The following is an 18,099-nucleotide window of genomic DNA, read 5'->3' on the forward strand; positions in this document are numbered from 1 at the left end:
GTACATAAATCCGAGAAACTCTAAGTGAATTATTTTGATAGGTTACGTTTCACATGGTATGTATTAGATTGTGGATGTCCATCATCCATTTTGTATGATATGTTATGATTTACAATTTGTATGAAATGTTACGAATTTACAAAACGTACAATATGTTACGCATTTTCAAAACGTATGATATGTTAGAAATTCCAATTTGTTGTGGCTAACATTAGCTAGGTGGCTAGGTGGCTAACGCTAACATCAGCTAGGCTAGGGGTTAGGGTTAAGGTTAGGGGTAAGGTTAGGAGTTAGGTTAAAGGGGAAGGGTTAGCTAAAAGCTTATGAGATTTCCTAAACCCAGGTAATACATTTTGAAACAATACCCATGCCCTGATAAATAGAACCAATGAATGTTTAATATGTAGAGATTTGTAAACTAAACTTAAGGCCAAAATGTATTGTACTCCCGATGGAGAATGGGTGAATGAGGACAACCGACTTTTAGAAGGCTAATCGCTAGGTTCTGAGAAAGGAGAAAGAGAAGCGCTGATATTCTGACATATTGTGTAGCATTCTCATCTTTGTCGACGAGCAAATGCCTCATGTTGGAGCTTTTTCTTGTTGTCAGAAATGTAATGTGCCAAGACTATGGTTGGTCCTCTACCTCATCCTCTCCATCAAATGTGAGAGCGTTGTGAGACAGTTCAAACCACACAGTTCCTCAGGTCAGACAGACAGAAATGCTTGAGACTAATGCAGTGTTGACACAGTGCAATGTCCATGACTACAAGAGGAAGTAGTGACTGTATTACGTAACCTAGATCAAGAAATCTTTTGTCAAGTAAAAACAACACACCATTTTGTCTCTGTCAGATCTAGGCTTTGGGATTTGAGTTTCTGAGAGTTTACTTTTATCTTTTGTTTTTCTCAATTTAAATGTGTGTCACCGCTTGGAGGTTACCCAGTCTTTTACCTTAGTAGTTTCATGTTTCATATATATATATATATATTTATTTTTTTCTTAAATAACTTCCGTATCTGCTGTCACTGTTCTGCCTATCCCCAGTGAATCCCCAGGCCTGAGTTTGATTCTCTAATCAAAGACCAACGTTACTTTCGCTGTTGGCTCTTTCTGTACACTGAGCCTAAGGGCCTGAGGGACTGCAGTAGAACAACAATGTAAATATCTAACACTACCACAAAGTAGAACAAGCTTAAGAGCACTGGCTTTTCTCTAAAACCATTTGCTAAAACCAAAGCATGCATTAAACATTAACAACTACTGCCTGTTTAGAGGAACAGCTTTGAGCAATACTATAACTATTTGAATAGTGTGTAAGAGTTTCAGTATGGGAGATAACTGAACTCTATTCAACCATACTCAGGTGAAACCACCTCACTTCATGGCATGCGGTCAACTTCAGCTTCAGAAGCACATCTTTGGCTAATAGTATATTGTGTAAATTATTCAGTATGGGAGGAGATAAGGAAGTTATTCATACCCAGATAGGCTTCTCAGGGCAGTCCACCTCACCCTTTATCCCCTGCAACGCGTATTTAGGCATGTGGTCATTGAGTGTGTGGGGACACAGTGTGTGTAACCTCCCAGCTCAAGGGCTCTCTCCCAGGTCGACCACAGAGCAGAGTAGAGGGCCACTTCCATGGGGTTACTGTTTAACTTGGAAAGTGCTCCTATGATCCTTTCTCTCCGGAATGACTGGAATGCCAGTTGGCAGCTAGGGGTGAAATGTGTTTTTTTTCCCCCTTCTGGAATGGACCTGGAACGGTATAGTAATGTCATGGACGCTTGCTATACCTCTTTCATCTTGGTGAAACGTTCAGAACCTGCACCCGGAGCTAGTGTCGTCATAGCCACTGACAGGATGGTATAGGAGTGGGGGCTGAAGCTATTGTCTATGCAAGGATGCAGTGTCAGGCCAGGCATTTAGGAGACCAGAGGGACAACTTAAGAGAGCAGTGTGTGGCCTTGAGAATGTGATTGCCAGTAAGAGCCATGTTCTCTGGTCCTGACTACTAGTCATAATGGTGTCCCCATGGGAACTGGCTTTACTGGAAAGTGGGTTGGCAGAAATTAGCAGAGGACTGGCGAAGTGAAGTCACACCTCTGTTCACTACTAGTCCCAATGGGAGGTTTGTTAAAAGCTGTTGTGGTACCAACCTCACTTAACCTTGCAATGCCATACTCAGACAAAGGCTACTAAATAGCATCAAGTGATGAGTGAATAGTGTGAATATGTGTTATGATACATATAGAGTATTGTATTTAACAACCTATTCATTCACACTATAAGACTATGGATCCCAAGTGACTCTCACACACAGTACTCACATATAAATGCATGCATGCACACACGCATGCACACACACACACGCATGCACACACACACACACACACACACACACACACATACACACATACACACACACATACACACACACACACGCATGCACACACACACACACACACACACACATACATACACATACACACACACACACACATACACACACACACACACACACACAGAGAGAGTAGAGTATTCTTACCAGGCCTATAAGGTATGGGCTTCCAGCATCCCCCAAGAGATGGGAAGTGAAGCCCTGGAAGGCAACCGCTGTGGCCCTCCTAGTCGGGATGACAACATACTGCAGAGAGATGATAAAGATCAGATGAGACTTTACTGGCTTCTTGTGCAGACATTTCTTTTGCTTCACATGTTTCATCATCACATATTAAAAAAAGATCATAAAGTTCCACATTCAATCACATTAGATATAACACATCGTCACATAACAGAGAGAGATAGAGAGTGAGTTGAAACGATGGAGGAGCTGGCGACTAGGGATGTAGAAGGAAGGATCTGTCCATCATAAGAGGTTGGTGGTGTCTTAATTGGGGAGAACGGGCTCGTGGTAATGTCTGGAGCGGAATAAATGGAATGGTATCAAATACATCAAACACATGGTTTCCATGTGTTTGATACCATTCCATTTGCTACGTTCCAGCCATTATTATGAACAGTCCTCCCCTCAGCAGCCTCCACTGCTATCCATCCATCCGTCCGTCCGTCCACATTAAAACAATAACAACTTCAGGAGTCCTCAATTATGCAAGTTCAGTCCACCTCACAGCCAAAGACCTCCAGGCTTGTCATCTCCAGTTAGATTAGAACTCTGTGTGTGCGTGCGTGCATGTCTAACACAGTAGTACAGTAAGTGCCGTATGGGCCTCTGCTCTGCGGCTGACTTTCCTGTCTCCTCTCCTCTCCCCTCTGCAAGCTAACTCACCAGTGTGTCTAGTCTGACGGCAGATGAATGAGTTTGGCTGGTGCTTTCACTTTACAGGAAGCCCCATTTCATTTGGCTCACACACACAAGCAAGTTCCGAGCTACCCTCCTAGATCATTTCTTTGGGACTTGAGTTCAAATACTATTTGATATCTTTTGAAATACATTTAGTGTTTACTTTAGCCTCCCTGGAGTTCCAGATGGGTAGATTTGCAGTTCTGCGACTATTGTATTGGTTCCAAGCTCAATTAAAAGTATTTGAACCCAGGTCTGAGACACAAAAAAATGGCCTATCTGAAAAAGAGCTGTCCCATGCATTTTGTCTTTCCATGAGTGGTGTATGCATCAAGCGTGGTCAAGGGCATAATTATGATGACTGAGCCCCATCCGATATATACAAGCTCCCTGTCACTGTTACAGGCACTCATTTCATAACTCAAAATAAGAAACTCAAATTGCACCAGAAGAGATAACCACCCTTTGTTACAGTAGTACAGTATTAGACGTTTCCAGTGGTAAGCTACAGACGATAAGTATAGGTTTTTCTCAGTACGTACCATTAAAATGTCCGCCGTGATGGCCCAGTTCAGAAAGAGCAGCGTTTCTCCTATGAAGATACAGACCTGAAAGAAAGAAAGAAAGAAAGAAAGAAAGAAAGAAAGAAAGAAAGAAAGAAAGAGGGATATTAAATACCAATCATTAGGACTGTCTGATCTGAGTTTCACCCTGCACAGACTAGGACACAGCCCATGAGAGTGAAAGAAGTGAAAGTCAAAAGGTTTCTCTCGTCTTGCGGATGTCCGAAAACACAGGGAATTAAAATGCTTCAGTTGCTGTGGTCTGTCTGGAAACATGCTAGTATGCTGTGGTCACATTATACAGGGATGGACTGCTTCATTCTGGGCTTATTGAACTGGGGTTAAGTAAAAAATTGCACCCTTGCCTGTGAAGCCCTTTTTGTGCAACGCACGTGTTTCCTTGCAGGTAACCATGGTTAACAGAGGATTTCACGCACCACCCTCCTTTTAAAGCTTCCAGTCTGTTATTCTAACTCAATCAGCATGACAGATCTCCAACCTTGTCCTCGTCAACACTCTCACCTGTGTTAACGAGAGAATCACTGACATGATGTCAGCTGGTCCTTTTGTGGCAGGACTGAAATGAGGTAGAAATGTTTTTGGGGGATTAAGTTCATTTTCATGGCAAAGAGGGACTTTGCAGTTAATTGCAATTCATCTGATCACTCTTCATACCATTCTGGAGTATATGCAAATTGCCATCATAAAAACTGAGGCAGCAGACTTTGTGAAAATTAATATTTGTGTCATTCTCAAAACTTCTGACCACGACTGTATATTCCTTTAGTGGACAAAATGTTCTCACTCTTCTGGTCTCACAACAACAGATCAACTCAACAAGGGTTCCCACAAATTAACAACCATCGAGTTCATATCCCTGGCTCTCACGTTATAATAATAATAATAATATGCCATTTAGCAGACGCTTTTATCCAAAGCGACTTACAGTCATGCGTGCATACATTTTTGTGTATGGGTACGTTGTAACGATAATTTAAAATACAGATATTGAATAACATAGAGGGACTTGACATTCAGGAGAATGTGTACATAGTCTCTTGACATCTCTACTTAAAGCAAGCCCTGAGCAGCTGGCAAGGCTGTGTGGCGAAACAAATGCTTTCTAGTAATGGATCCAGAGGGATTTGGTTGCGATAGAATCCAATGTATCGCGGTTGGCAATGGAGGACTGGAGGATCTATGTCCAACTGACACACACACACACACACACACACACACACACACACACACACACACACACACACACACACACACACACACACACACACACACACTCCCAGCAGGGGTTAGATAGACACTCTCGGTCTGGAAGTAGTGCAGACTGTTAACCTGCCATTCAGACACCGTGACTGACACACAGCCTCCTGGGAAACAGAACCTCAAACGAACTCTTCTCAGATCAGCCGGTCAGCCTGCCTGTGAGACAACAGCTGTCTGGATCTAGACTCCAAATCACACCCCAAACAGACAGCGAGACAGTCATGGCCGCTGTGCCCTGCCTCACACCACCGTGGTGTCACTATCTTCAACACCACATCTGTCAGTGCTTAGCAATGTAACTAGAGTTGTCACAGTAACAATTTGTAACAGCCACCATAAAACGAGAGGATATTTAATATGTACAGTTGTCTGGAGATATCATCCATGAATACTGCCCTGAACTCCAAGCCTGTATCATACATCTCTACTACTGTGTCTGGCTGCCCTGCTGCCAAGGTGTCCTCATATCTCCCTGAAATATGCTACCTCTCTATGGAGGCCTGCCACATAAAAATGTAGGGCAGACCTGCTCTTGACCTGTAAAAGTCAACTCCTGTTGACTTCATATGAGCCCACATAGGTCTCAGTAAATGGGCAGGATGCCCCTAGCCAGGCAGAGAGGCACACTGGTCTGTAAATGAAAGGTCTAGGCTACTCTGGGATGGCTGTCCTCAGAAAGAAGCCATCTCTTCGCCTAGTCCCAGATCTGTTTGTGCTGTCTTGCCAACTCATATGCGTAACAAATGGCCATAGGAGTCGGCAAGACAGTACACACAGATCTGGGACCGGCTAGCCATCTTTGTCGAGGCCAGGGGTTTATACTGTGTCTATCAGGTCAAAAGGAAACGGGCCCACAGTGCTGCGGTGGGAATGCACAGGGTGTTTGCTTGTTTAATTGCCATGTAAAGCAGGAAAGAGCGCAGCTTTTAACAATCGCTGCCCCAGACAGGAACAATGCACTGTGGCATTTTTTTTGTGACTCACAGAGAACACATTTTACGCTCTTATCAGAGACAAAAGAGTAGGAACTGACTTTCAACAACCTGAGCAATAATAATGACGAAGATGGAAAATATCCTAATTCCCATAAACATGTTGGTTTGCATAGTCTTCCAGCCAGGGCATGTGACCTTGTGTGCCGTTGGAATGTCTGGCCCTGTATTCACAAAGAGTCTCAGAGTAGGAGTGCTGATCTAGGATCAGAGGGGTATACTACAAAGCAGGATCAATGAGTTAGCCAGCTAACTTTGATAAACAACCAGAAATAACTATTGATTTTCTGGTTTATTATGAAAGCTAAACTTAGATATGTGTTTTTGGTTGTTGAATCAATTAGACCATGCCCATTTCAAGCTTTTCTTTCTACAAAATAAGAAGTTATTTCAGAATATTTAGGCACGTTAGCTGGTTGATCCTACTTTGTAGTATACCCATCAGGTCTCCTCTGTCCCTATAATTGTATTAATTATCATCTAAAAGGCGAAACTGATCAAATTAAATCAAATGTATTTCTAAAGGCCTTTTTCCATCAGTAGATGTCTCAAAGTGCTTATACAGAAACCCAGCCTAAAACCCCAAACATCAAGCAATGCAGATGTAGAAGCACGGCGGCTAGGAAAAACTCCCTAGATCAGAACTTCTACTCTGAGACGCTTTATGAATACAGGCCCAGGCAGTAATGGTATGATACATGTTTGAAGCGAAGATCGTAATGGTATGATACATGTTTGAAGCGAAGATCGTAACGGTATGATACATGTTTGAAGCGAAGATCGTAACGGTATGATACATGTTTGAAGCGAAGATCGTAACGGTATGATACATGTTTGAAGCGAAGATCGTAACGGTATGATACATGTTTGAAGCGAAGATCGTAACGGTATGATACATGTTTGAAGCGAAGATCGTAACGGTATGATACATGTTTGAAGCGAAGATCGTAACGGTATGATACATGTTTGAAGCGAAGATTGTAACGGTATGATACATGTTTGAAGCGAAGATCGTAACGGTATGATACATGTTTGAAGCGAAGATCGTAACGGTATGATACATGTTTGAAGCGAAGATCGTAACGGTATGATACATGTTTGAAGCGAAGATCGTAACGGTATGATACATGTTTGAAGCGAAGATCGTAATGGTATGATACATGTTTGAAGCGAAGATCGTAACGGTATGATACATGTTTGAAGCGAAGATCGTAACGGTATGATACATGTTTGAAGCGAAGATCGTAACGGTATGATACATGTTTGAAGCGAAGATCGTAACGGTATGATACATGTTTGAAGCGAAGATCGTAACGGTATGATACATGTTTGAAGCGAAGATCGTAACGGTATGATACATGTTTGAAGCGAAGATCGTAACGGTATGATACATGTTTGAAGCGAAGATCGTAATGGTATGATACATGTTTGAAGCGAAGATCATAACGGTATGATACATGTTTGAAGCGAAGATCGTAACGGTATGATACATGTTTGAAGCGAAGATCGTAACGGTATGATACATGTTTGAAGCGAAGATCGTAATGGTATGATACATGTTTGAAGCGAAAATCGTAATGGTATGATACATGTTTGAAGCGAAGATCGTAACGGTATGATACATGTTTGAAGCGAAGATCGTAATGGTATGATACATGTTTGAAGCGAAGATCGTAACGGTATGATACATGTTTGAAGCTAAGATCGTAACGGTATGATACATGTTTGAAGCGAAGATCGTAACGGTATGATACATGTTTGAAGCGAAGATCGTAACGGTATGATACATGTTTGAAGCGAAGATCGTAACGGTATGATACATGTTTGAAGCGAAGATCGTAACGGTATGATACATGTTTGAAGCGAAGATCGTAACGGTATGATACATGTTTGAAGCGAAGATCGTAACGGTTTGATACATGTTTGAAGCGAAGATAGTAACGGTATGATACATGTTTGAAGCGAAGATCGTAACGGTATGATACATGTTTGAAGCGAAGATCGTAACGGTATGTTACATGTTTGAAGCGAAGATCGTAACGGTATGATACATGTTTGAAGCGAAGATCGTAACGGTATGATACATGTTTGAAGCGAAGATCGTAACGGTATGATACATGTTTGAAGCGAAGATCGTAACGGTATGATACATGTTTGAAGCGAAGATCGTAACGGTATGATACATGTTTGAAGCGAAGATCGTAACGGTATGATACATGTTTGAAGCGAAGATCGTAACGGTATGATACATGTTTGAAGCGAAGATCGTAACGGTATGATACATGTTTGAAGCGAAGATCGTAACGGTATGATACATGTTTGAAGCGAAGATCGTAATGGTATGATACATGTTTGAAGCGAAGATCGTAACGGTATGATACATGTTTGAAGCAAAGATCGTAACGGTATGATACATGTTTGAAGCGAAGATCTTAATGGTATGATACATGTTTGAAGCGAAGATCGTAACGGTATGATACATGTTTGTGAGTAAAGACAGCTTTGTAACTAGACCACTCACATAAGCTCCTATGATGCTCTTCTTGGCCACGACGAAGATGAGGCAGACAAAGATGGCTGAGCCCAGCATGCTGACGGCACACACCAGGGGGTCCGCCCGCTCGGTCTTCTGACGACACAGGCGGGTGGTGGCTGCTCCGATCACAACCCCCAACAGCCCCGTAACACATGTGATCGCACCAAAGATCAGACTGCACAGAGACCAGGGGGAGAGGTGAGAGAGAAGCAAAGACATTTCATATCACTAGAGTGAATTGTTAGTGGACAGCAAGAGGTTATAAATGACTCAGATCAGGTTAATAAAACGGAGAACTCAAGAGTAAACTCTGACCTGTCCTTGCTGCTGCAGATGTCTTTAGTGCAGGCCTCTGCTGTCTTCTGTACCACCTGAGCCCTGAACAGGTAGAGAGGGATCCACATGCCAAATGCCCCCGTGGCGAACGACACCGCAGCAGACGCCAGGGAGGAGAACACATAGCTTCGGCTAGAAGGGAGGAACACACACAACACCATTAATTATTTATTTATCTGCAGTATGCAATCTCAGTCAGATGCTGAAGCACAAAAGGAAAGCCTAAACAAATATTCTCTCCTCTCTCTCTCTCTCTCTCTCTGTCTCTCTCTCTCTCTCTCTCTCTCTCTCTCTCTCTCTCTGTCTCTCTCTCTGTCTCTCTCTCTGTCTCTCTCTCCCTCTCATGCCAACCCAATTAGATAAGTAAAGGTACATCAGATTAATGGAAGTTAACTGAGGTATCTTACTTCTTGGCCAGGGCCTTCATGTTCAGGTGAAGTGTACTGTGCAGCCAAAAAAATTGTCTCACTAATGTAGATTAGATTGCATGCTCATTTAGCGTGACACTGACTTCACAGACTTTGTAGACATTCTATTATGGCTCTATCGCTCTCTCTCTCCCTCACTCTCTCTCTCTCTCTTGCGCTGTCTCCCTCACTTTGTCTCGCTCTCTCTCTCCCTCACTCTCTCTCTCTCTCTTGCGGTGTCTCCCTCGCTTTGTCTCTCTCTCTCTCTCGTTCTCTCTCTCTCTCTCTCTTTCTCTCTCTTGCGCTGTCTCCCTCACTTTGTCTCGCTCTCTCTCTCCCTCACTCTCTCTCTCTCTCTTGCGGTGTCTCCCTCGCTTTGTCTCTCTCTCTCTCTCGCTCTCTCTCTCCCTCACTCTCTCTCTCTCTCTTGCGGTGTCTCCCTCGCTTTGTCTCTCTCTCTCTCTCGTTCTCTCTCTCTCTCTCTCTTTCTCTCTCTTGCGCTGTCTCCCTCACTTTGTCTCGCTCTCTCTCTCCCTCACTCTCTCTCTCTCTCTTGCGGTGTCTCCCTCGCGTTGTCTCTCTCTCTCTCTCGTTCTCTCTCTCTCTCTCTCTCTCTTTCTCTCTCTCTTGCGCTGTCTCCCTCACTTTGTCTCTCTCTCTCTCTCTCATGCCAACCCAAATAGATAAGTAAAGGTACATCAGATTAATGGAAGTTAACTGAGGTATCTTACTTCTTGGCCAGGGCCTTCATGTCACAGAGCCAGGAGGTGCGATGTTTGATGCGTCCTCCTAGCTGGTCAGCATGGCCTCTCTTGGGCTCAGGCACGAAGAACAGGATCAGGGTCCCTGCTATCATCCCCAGCACTGGAGACACCTATAGACACAACACAGCAGCTTATGAGGACAGGTATCCCATACTGAAACCTACAGAGACAACACAGTGGCTTATGAAAAGATACGGCACATTTTACATTACAGACATTTTTACTGTGTCACTGTAACAGTACTGTTATGAGGTTGCCCAATGGACAATTGGGCTAAAGTTACTGTGCCTGCAAGAATACCAGATAAATATAAAGGCAAAGATACAGGATAGCTCTGTACGGAAATCTGGGAGGGATGTCTGGTACCTACTTTGCCATGTCAAAATAACAAGTCCTTTTATAAGTGCATGTTGAGTGACTGCAGAGCGGTCCCATTGTGTCTTGCGATATGCTTGGTGTCATGTACAAGCCCTCTAGGTCTGATAGTGTTCTGTGTGTGTTTAGGGAAGGGAGTCTTTTTTCTCTCTGAGAGATGTTCTTTGTGTGATATGTGCCGTTACTAGTCTCTCTGGCAATCCTCTACTATCTCCTTCATCATCTTTTATAAGTCTCACTGCAGAGAGAGAGAGAGAGAGAGAGAAAGAAAGAAAGAAAGAAAGAAAGAAAGAAAGAAAGAAAGAAAGAAAGAAAGAAAGAAAGAAAGAAAGAAAGAAAGAAAGAAAGAAAGAAAGAAAGAAAGAAAGAAAGAAAGAAAGAAAGAAAGAAAGGAGAGAGAGAGAGAGAGAGAGAGAAAGTGGTTAGATTGACGAATAGAGAGAGAGAAGGAGAGAGAGAGACAGAGAGAGAGAGAAATAGAGGGAGAGAGAGAGATTGTGTGTGTTTGTGGGAGTTGTTTGTCATTAGGTTTTGTTGCCCACAGGAAAGAGGTGAGAATACACACAAAACCAATTCTGTCTGCCAGATTAAATTCACCACAGTATTTTTTTTACGGGATCCGTATTCATAACCAGCCGGCTGATGCAGTATGTGTGTGTGTTCGTGCCTGCCTGTGTGCATGTCTGCGTGCCTGAGCGTGAGTGCATGAGCACGTTTTTGTAGGATTTTTCCATGTTCTCCAAATATATAATATCTGCAGCAGTCTTACCTCATAATTCAGTTTAGAGGACTGTATCACTGCCTACTGAGGCGTTCGCAGTAATAAAAGCTGTTTCCTCTGCTCTGTCACACGAGAGTATTCCATCTAATGCTGTGATACATCCTCAGTGCCACAGCCAGTCCTGTAGCGCCTCAGTGGAAAGCATGAAGCCGTAAAGTACAAAACCACAGACAGACAGAATCTCAAATAACAGGTTGTTTTTCACAAGTCCACTTGCCCATTCGTGTCTTCTTATTACGTGATCATTCATTGAGATGAAAGCGGGACCTTGTAAGTCACTCTGGCCTCCGACTCTGACGCTATGCCAGTGGAATACCTCGCTGTAATCAGAGGTCAAGGGTTAGGTTGCAGGTCCTAGTAGGTCTTTCCTGCCCAGTGTGGGAGGGTTAGAGGGTTAGAGATCTTCCTCCCTCCTTTCATCCATTTTTCCTGCCTAGAGTGTGAGGGTTGAGAGGGTTAGGCCCAGTGTATGAGGGTTAGGGTTAGCTGTCCAGCAACACAGCTATCTCTTCCTCACCACTACTCCTAAATCCTCTCTATCCATCCATCCATCCCTCCTTCCATCCATTTTGAGGGTTAGAGGGTAACTATTCAGAAACTCTATCTCACTACACTACTGTCCTTACCTTCACTATACATCACGTTTTGAGAATGACACAAATATTAATTTTCACAAAGTCTGCTGCCTCAGTTTTTATGATGGCAATTTGCATATACTCCAGAATGTTATGAAGAGTGATCAGATGAATTGCAATTAATTGCAAAGTCCCTCTTTGCCAAGAAAATGAACTTAATCCCCCAAAAACATTTCCACCTCATTTCAGCCCTGCCACAAAAGGACCAGCTGACATCATGTCAGTGATTCTCTCGTTAACACAGGTGAGAGTGTTGACGAGGACAATGCTGGAGATCACTCTGTCATGCTGATTGATTAGAATAACAGACTGGAAGCTTTAAAAGGAGGGTGGTGCTTGAAATCATTGTTCTTCCTCTGTTAACCATGGTTACCTGCAAGGAAACACGTGCCGTCATCATTGCTTTGCACAAAAAGGGTTTCACAGGCAAGGATATTGCTGCTAGTAAGATTGCACCTAAATCAACCATTTATCGGATCATCAAGAACTTCAAGGAGAGAGGTTCAATTGTTGTGAAGAAGGCTTCAGGGCGCCCAAGAAAGTCCAGCAAGCACCAGGACCGTCTCCTAAAGTTGATTCAGCTGCGGGATCGGGGCACCACCAGTGCAGAGCTTGCTCAGGAATGGCAGCAGGCAGGTGTGAGTGCATCTGCACGCACAGTGAGGCGAAGACTTTTGGAGGATGGCCTGGTGTCAAGAAGGTCAGCGAGGAAGCCACTTCTCTCCAGGAAAAACATCAGGGACAGACTGATATTCTGCAAAAGGTACAGGGATTGGACTGCTGAGGACTGGGGTAAAGTCATTTTCTCTGATGAATCCCCTTTCCGATTGTTTGGGGCATCTGGAAAAAAGCTTGTCCAGAGAAGACAAGGTGAGTGCTACCATCAGTCCTGTGTCATGCCAACAGTAAAGCATCCTGAGACAATTCATGTGTGGGGTTGCTTCTCAGCCAAGGGAGTGGAATCACTCACAATTTTGCCTAAGAACACAGCCATGAATAAAGAATGGTACCAACACATCCTCCGAGAGCAACTTCTCCCAACCATCCAAGAACAGTTTGGTGACGAACAATGCCTTTTCCAGCATGATGGAGCACCTTGCCATAAGGCAAATGTGATAACTAAGTGGCAAAACATCGACATTTTGGGTCCATGGCCAGGAAACTCCCCAGACCTTAATCCCATTGAGAATGTGTGGTCAGTCCTCAAGAGGTGGGTGGACAAACAAAAACCCACAAATTCTGACAAACTCCAAGCATTGATTATGCAAGAATGGGCTGCCATCAGTCAGGATGTGGCCCAGAAGTTAATTGACAGCATGTCAGGGCAGATTGCAGAGGTCTTGAAAAAGAAGGGTCAACACTGCAAATATTGACTCTTTGCATAAACTTAATGTAATTGTCAATAAAAGCCTTTGACACTTATGGAATGCTTGTAATTATACTTCAGTATACCATAGCAACATCTGACAAAAATATACAAAAACACTGAAGCAGCAAACTTTGTGAAGACCAATACTTTTGACCACGACTGTACACCCCTTTTCTGTCCAGTAAGTGAAGGTAAGGGGGTTAACTATCGAGCAACGCCGGTATCCATCTCTCCCTCCCTGCTACTTCTCTACCTTCTCTATACCCCCCTCCCCTCCTTCACTCCCTCCATCCATCCATCCCTCCCTCCAGGAAGGCGGCCAGTCCTGAGCAGCTCCGGGGAGTGGAAAACAAGCGGAAAGCGGTGCAAAGTGTTTTTTCCTCAAAGCAGGATATGGCTGCTGGTAAGAAAGGCTTTTCATGTGTTTGTTGTTTTTCTCTGTCCGAGCAATGGCGGACTGGCGGTGATTAATCAATCGTTCCTCTCCTCTTTTCTACTCTCTCTCTCTCTCCCACTCTCCTGGGGGATTGTGGGATTGTTTTATTGAAGGGTCAGCATGACAACTTTGACTGGAACAATCCTCCCGTCCCTCCTTCCCCATGACAATTTGTTTTCCAGACATGTTCCTACTCCCTCAAAACAACGGGACAAATGGATTTCCCGTTTACCCAAGTCAATAGAGATGTCATGTCTAACAATGCTTTATATGTTGCTGTTCTGGAAGGGATGGTAAATGCCCTCCTTAAAGTTTCCATATAACATTCAGTCCTTGATGATTGTTTTCAATGGCAGGCCAACTATAAATGTTAATGAGAGGAGGAGCTGTCACGTAAGTACTTCAACTGGACAGACTCGGAGCAGAGGCCTCCTCCATGACTACTGGAATGGGCTGTTGTAGGAGCTGTTAACTGTGCTATCTGACTGTTAAAGTTTTATGGTAAGAGTCCTAAAGTGTTTCAATTGAGGTAGCAATAAAATTATGGGAAGAGGAGTTCTAGGGCTCTAACAAACCTAACACAATGGTAAACCTTAGCGTTGGCGGTAGTATTATAGGTTTGGGGGGGTGTCAGAAATATTTTAGCTATTTTCAGAAACGGAATTATGGGCGCAGTAGCTGGTGGTGGCATGAAAGGGCTAGGTTTAGATGAATAAACAAGTTGTGGTTGTCGAGGCTTGGCCCCTCACTGGCCAATCAAAACATGCTCCATGGCTAAATATGTGGTTGCTTCAAGTTGTGTATTTACGGTCTTTTATGTATTGCGTTGTCATCAATTCCAATTCAAATGTTAGTACATTATAGCATTTTTACATGTTCATTTTAGTCATTTAGCAGATGCTCTTATCCATAGCGACTTACAGCTAGTGAATTAATCTTAAGATAGTTAGGTGAGACAACCACATATCACAGTCATAGTAAGTCTATTCTTCCTCAATAAAGAAGTTATCAGCAAAGTCAGTGCTAGTAGGAAAAGTCAAGAAAGTAGATGGCCCTAGCTAGACAGTACAAATGAAGAAAAAATTATACCTTTCACTCCAGGAGAGAACAGGGGTCCGCAAGCTATAGATTATAGTCTAGTTCGTTAAATAGCCTGCCCCATATTTGCTAAATATTTTATGTTTGCAGTCCACATTGTGCTAATTGCATTGCTTCAATTTGGAAATACATTGTTAAACATATGGTGCATTCGGAAAGTTACGTTACAGCCTTATTCTGAAATTGATTAAATTAATTTTTTCCCTCATCAATCTACACACAATACCCCATAATGACAAAGCGAAAACAGGATTGTACATTTATTTTGCAAATCTATGAAAAATAAAAAACAGAAATACATCCTGTTTCCATTGATCATCCTTGAGATGTTTCTACAACTTGATTGGAGTCCACCTGTGGTAAATTCAATTGATTGGACATGATTTGGAAAGGCACACATCTGTCTATATAAGGTCCCACACTTGAGAGTGCATGTCAGAGCAAAGACCAAGACATGAGGTCGAGGAATTGTCCGTAGAGCTCAGAGAAAGGATTGTGTCGCGGCACAGATCTGGGGAAGGGTACCAAAAAATGTCTGCAGCATTGACGGTCCTCAGGAAAATGGAAGAAGTTTGGCACCACCAAGACTCTTCCTAGAGCCTGCCGTCTGGCCAAACTGAGCAATCAGGGGAGAAGGGCCTTGGTCAGGGAGGTGACCAAGAACCTGATGGTCACTCTGACAGAGCACCAGAGTTCCTCTGTGGAGATGGGATAACCTTCCAGAAGGAAAACCATTTCTGCAGCACTCCACCAATCAGGCTTTTATGGTAGAGTGGCCAGACGGAAGCCACTCCTCAGTAAAAAGGCACATGACAGCCCGCTTGGAGTTTGCCAAAAGGCACCTAAAGGAATCTCAGACCATGAGAAACAAGATTCTCTGGTCTGATGAAACCAAGATTGAACTCTTTGGCCGAATTCGCAAAGCGTCACGTCAGGAGGAAACCTGGCACCATCCCTATGGTGAAGCATGGTGGTGGCAGCATCATGATATGGGGAACCTGATCGAACATCTCTAGAGAGACCTGAAAATAACTGTGCAGCGACGCTCCCCATCAAAACTGACAGAGCATGAGAGGATCTGCAGAGAAGAATGGGAGAAACTCCCCAAATACAGGTGTGCCAAGCTTGTAGCATCATACCCAAGAAGCCTCGAGGCTGTAATCGCTGCCAAAGGTGCTTCAACAAAGTACTAGTAAAGGGTCTGAATCCTTGTGATATTTCAGTTTAATTGTTTTAATACATTTGCAAACGTTTCTAAAAACCTGGGGTATTGTGTGTAGATTGATGAGGAAGAAAAACAATTTCATCAATTTTAGAATAAGGCTGTAACGTAACAAAATGTGGAAAAAGTCAAGGGGTCTGAATACTTTCTGAATGCAATGCAGGCTGTAGCAATCCCTCTGATACATGGGCTAGGCCTACCATAAATTGCAGTCTGGACATGGACACGCCAAACGTAGGAAGATTCAATTCACTAGGCTATTGATAAGGCCTAAAAAGATAGTGTATAATTTGAATCAAATTCTAATAAAAACTAAACAACAACTTGTTTTAAATAGGCAAAATATATGTCTACATATAGTTCCAGGCACTAGAATTGCTCCCTGTGGGCGTATAATACAGACCCAGCAACTTAGACTATGGAAGGTTTTATGCACATCCAAACTGTTCACAGGAGCTGGGATAAAGATCCAATATGAAGAGAAAGGGGAAATGGCCACTCACCGTTCTACTGCTCACAGATGTAATGTTTTATAAACATTATGTAACCGTCTTACAGCTCATATTTGCAGTTCTCCAGAAAAAGCAGACGAAATTGCATTGCATTCAAGCCATATATATGTTCTTACCATAAACCCATGGACGGTGAATCTTTTTAATGAGTTTGGTTTTAAATCAAATTAAACGAAAAACAAATCAATCCGTTTTTTTAAACCAACAACAACATTTCTAAATTGGATAGGGTCAGAAGCATGATATCATAAATTGCATTTCTCGTTCCATTGCACTGTGTGGTAGGCTTAAAGGCTCTTCAGCAGGAGGCATGGATGTTTGTTCTATCCATGGAATATAGTTTATTAAATACTATACACTAACCCTACAATAGACCTAGTTATAACAAACATGTAGCCAATGTAGTTTTCTTTTTTTATTGGCTTCAACATGGAAATATTCGTCTACACACATTGCATTCGCATTTCAAAAATTAACTGCATGTTCGAGTCATGGACAATTGGACATTGCCCAAACGTTATAATAAGATTATCCTACCATCACCTTGATATGGCCTGTTAGTGACTTCCTCACGTGAACGGTAAACAAACGAACAGGCAAATAGCTTAGGCTACAAGCGGTCCGGAATTCCCGCGATTTGACATTTACGTCCAACAGATGAAAGTTGAAGATGCAATTTTTTTTTTATGATAAAGGAAAAACAATAAGTTATTGTAATAACTTGAAGTTCCTAAACAGACTTCATACAGTCACTGACACCTTTCATTCAATGGGCATCGCACATAGGCCTATTGAGACCAAACTTTTCACAGAACCTGCATGGCCAAAAATAACGTCCAATATATATATATAAAAATGGGAATGTCTGTTGACTACTTTGCCGCTCGTTATATTTAGATTTTTGATTTTCCTGTGTTTTATATACTTTTCCACACTATGAGGTTAGGATAATAGTGTGAAAATGTGAACATGATGATAATGCCCATTTTGTGTAAGAGCTGTTTGAAAAATGTACACCATAACCAATTGCGTTACCGCTAAGACCAGCTTTGGGTGAGTTTTAAATATCACCAGTAGCGCTGCTTGAAATTGGCACATTGGCGTACGTTTTTAAGGACACGCCTCAAATATTTCCCACCTTCCTCCTCAGCGCAAGTGAGCTGATATAAGACAGGTCAATTGCCAACCCTGGCGCCAGGAAAAAAGCAGAGTGCTGGCTTTTACAAGTCAAAATTGCTAAAGAGCATGAGTTTGACACTAGCACCGCCTTAACAGAGCACCTAGTGTTTCAATGGTGGTGATGTAGCAATAACGAAGCAACATGACAACAGATATTTATCTTCCCTGGTTAAATACAGGCATATGTGCCTGTCCATGAATATGCATAATATGCATATGTATGCCAAGCGGGAAAATCATTTCCTCTTTATGAAATGGCTCATTAAGGTACATAATTCCAGCTAATTCCAACTAATTTGGTCAGATT

At 42.8% G+C, this 18,099-nt stretch overlaps 1 protein-coding gene across 1 annotated transcript in view; it reads right to left on the reverse strand.

Annotated features, from left to right (window-relative positions):
• The window catches only part of spns2 (spinster homolog 2 (Drosophila)), a 133,971-nt gene that overhangs the window by 24,557 nt on the left and 91,315 nt on the right, over positions 1–18,099 (reverse strand). Inside the window, exons 6-10 of the mRNA XM_041894558.2 lie at positions 10,153–10,295; positions 8,994–9,146; positions 8,664–8,853; positions 3,849–3,914; positions 2,551–2,649 (exon numbers count right to left, since the gene is read on the reverse strand). Coding sequence (XP_041750492.1) covers positions 2,551–2,649; positions 3,849–3,914; positions 8,664–8,853; positions 8,994–9,146; positions 10,153–10,295 — 651 coding nt within the window. The remainder of the gene's footprint in view (positions 1–2,550; positions 2,650–3,848; positions 3,915–8,663; positions 8,854–8,993; positions 9,147–10,152; positions 10,296–18,099) is intronic.

Source organism: Coregonus clupeaformis, chromosome 13, assembly GCF_020615455.1.
Source record: "Coregonus clupeaformis isolate EN_2021a chromosome 13, ASM2061545v1, whole genome shotgun sequence".
NCBI lineage: Eukaryota > Metazoa > Chordata > Actinopteri > Salmoniformes > Salmonidae > Coregonus > Coregonus clupeaformis.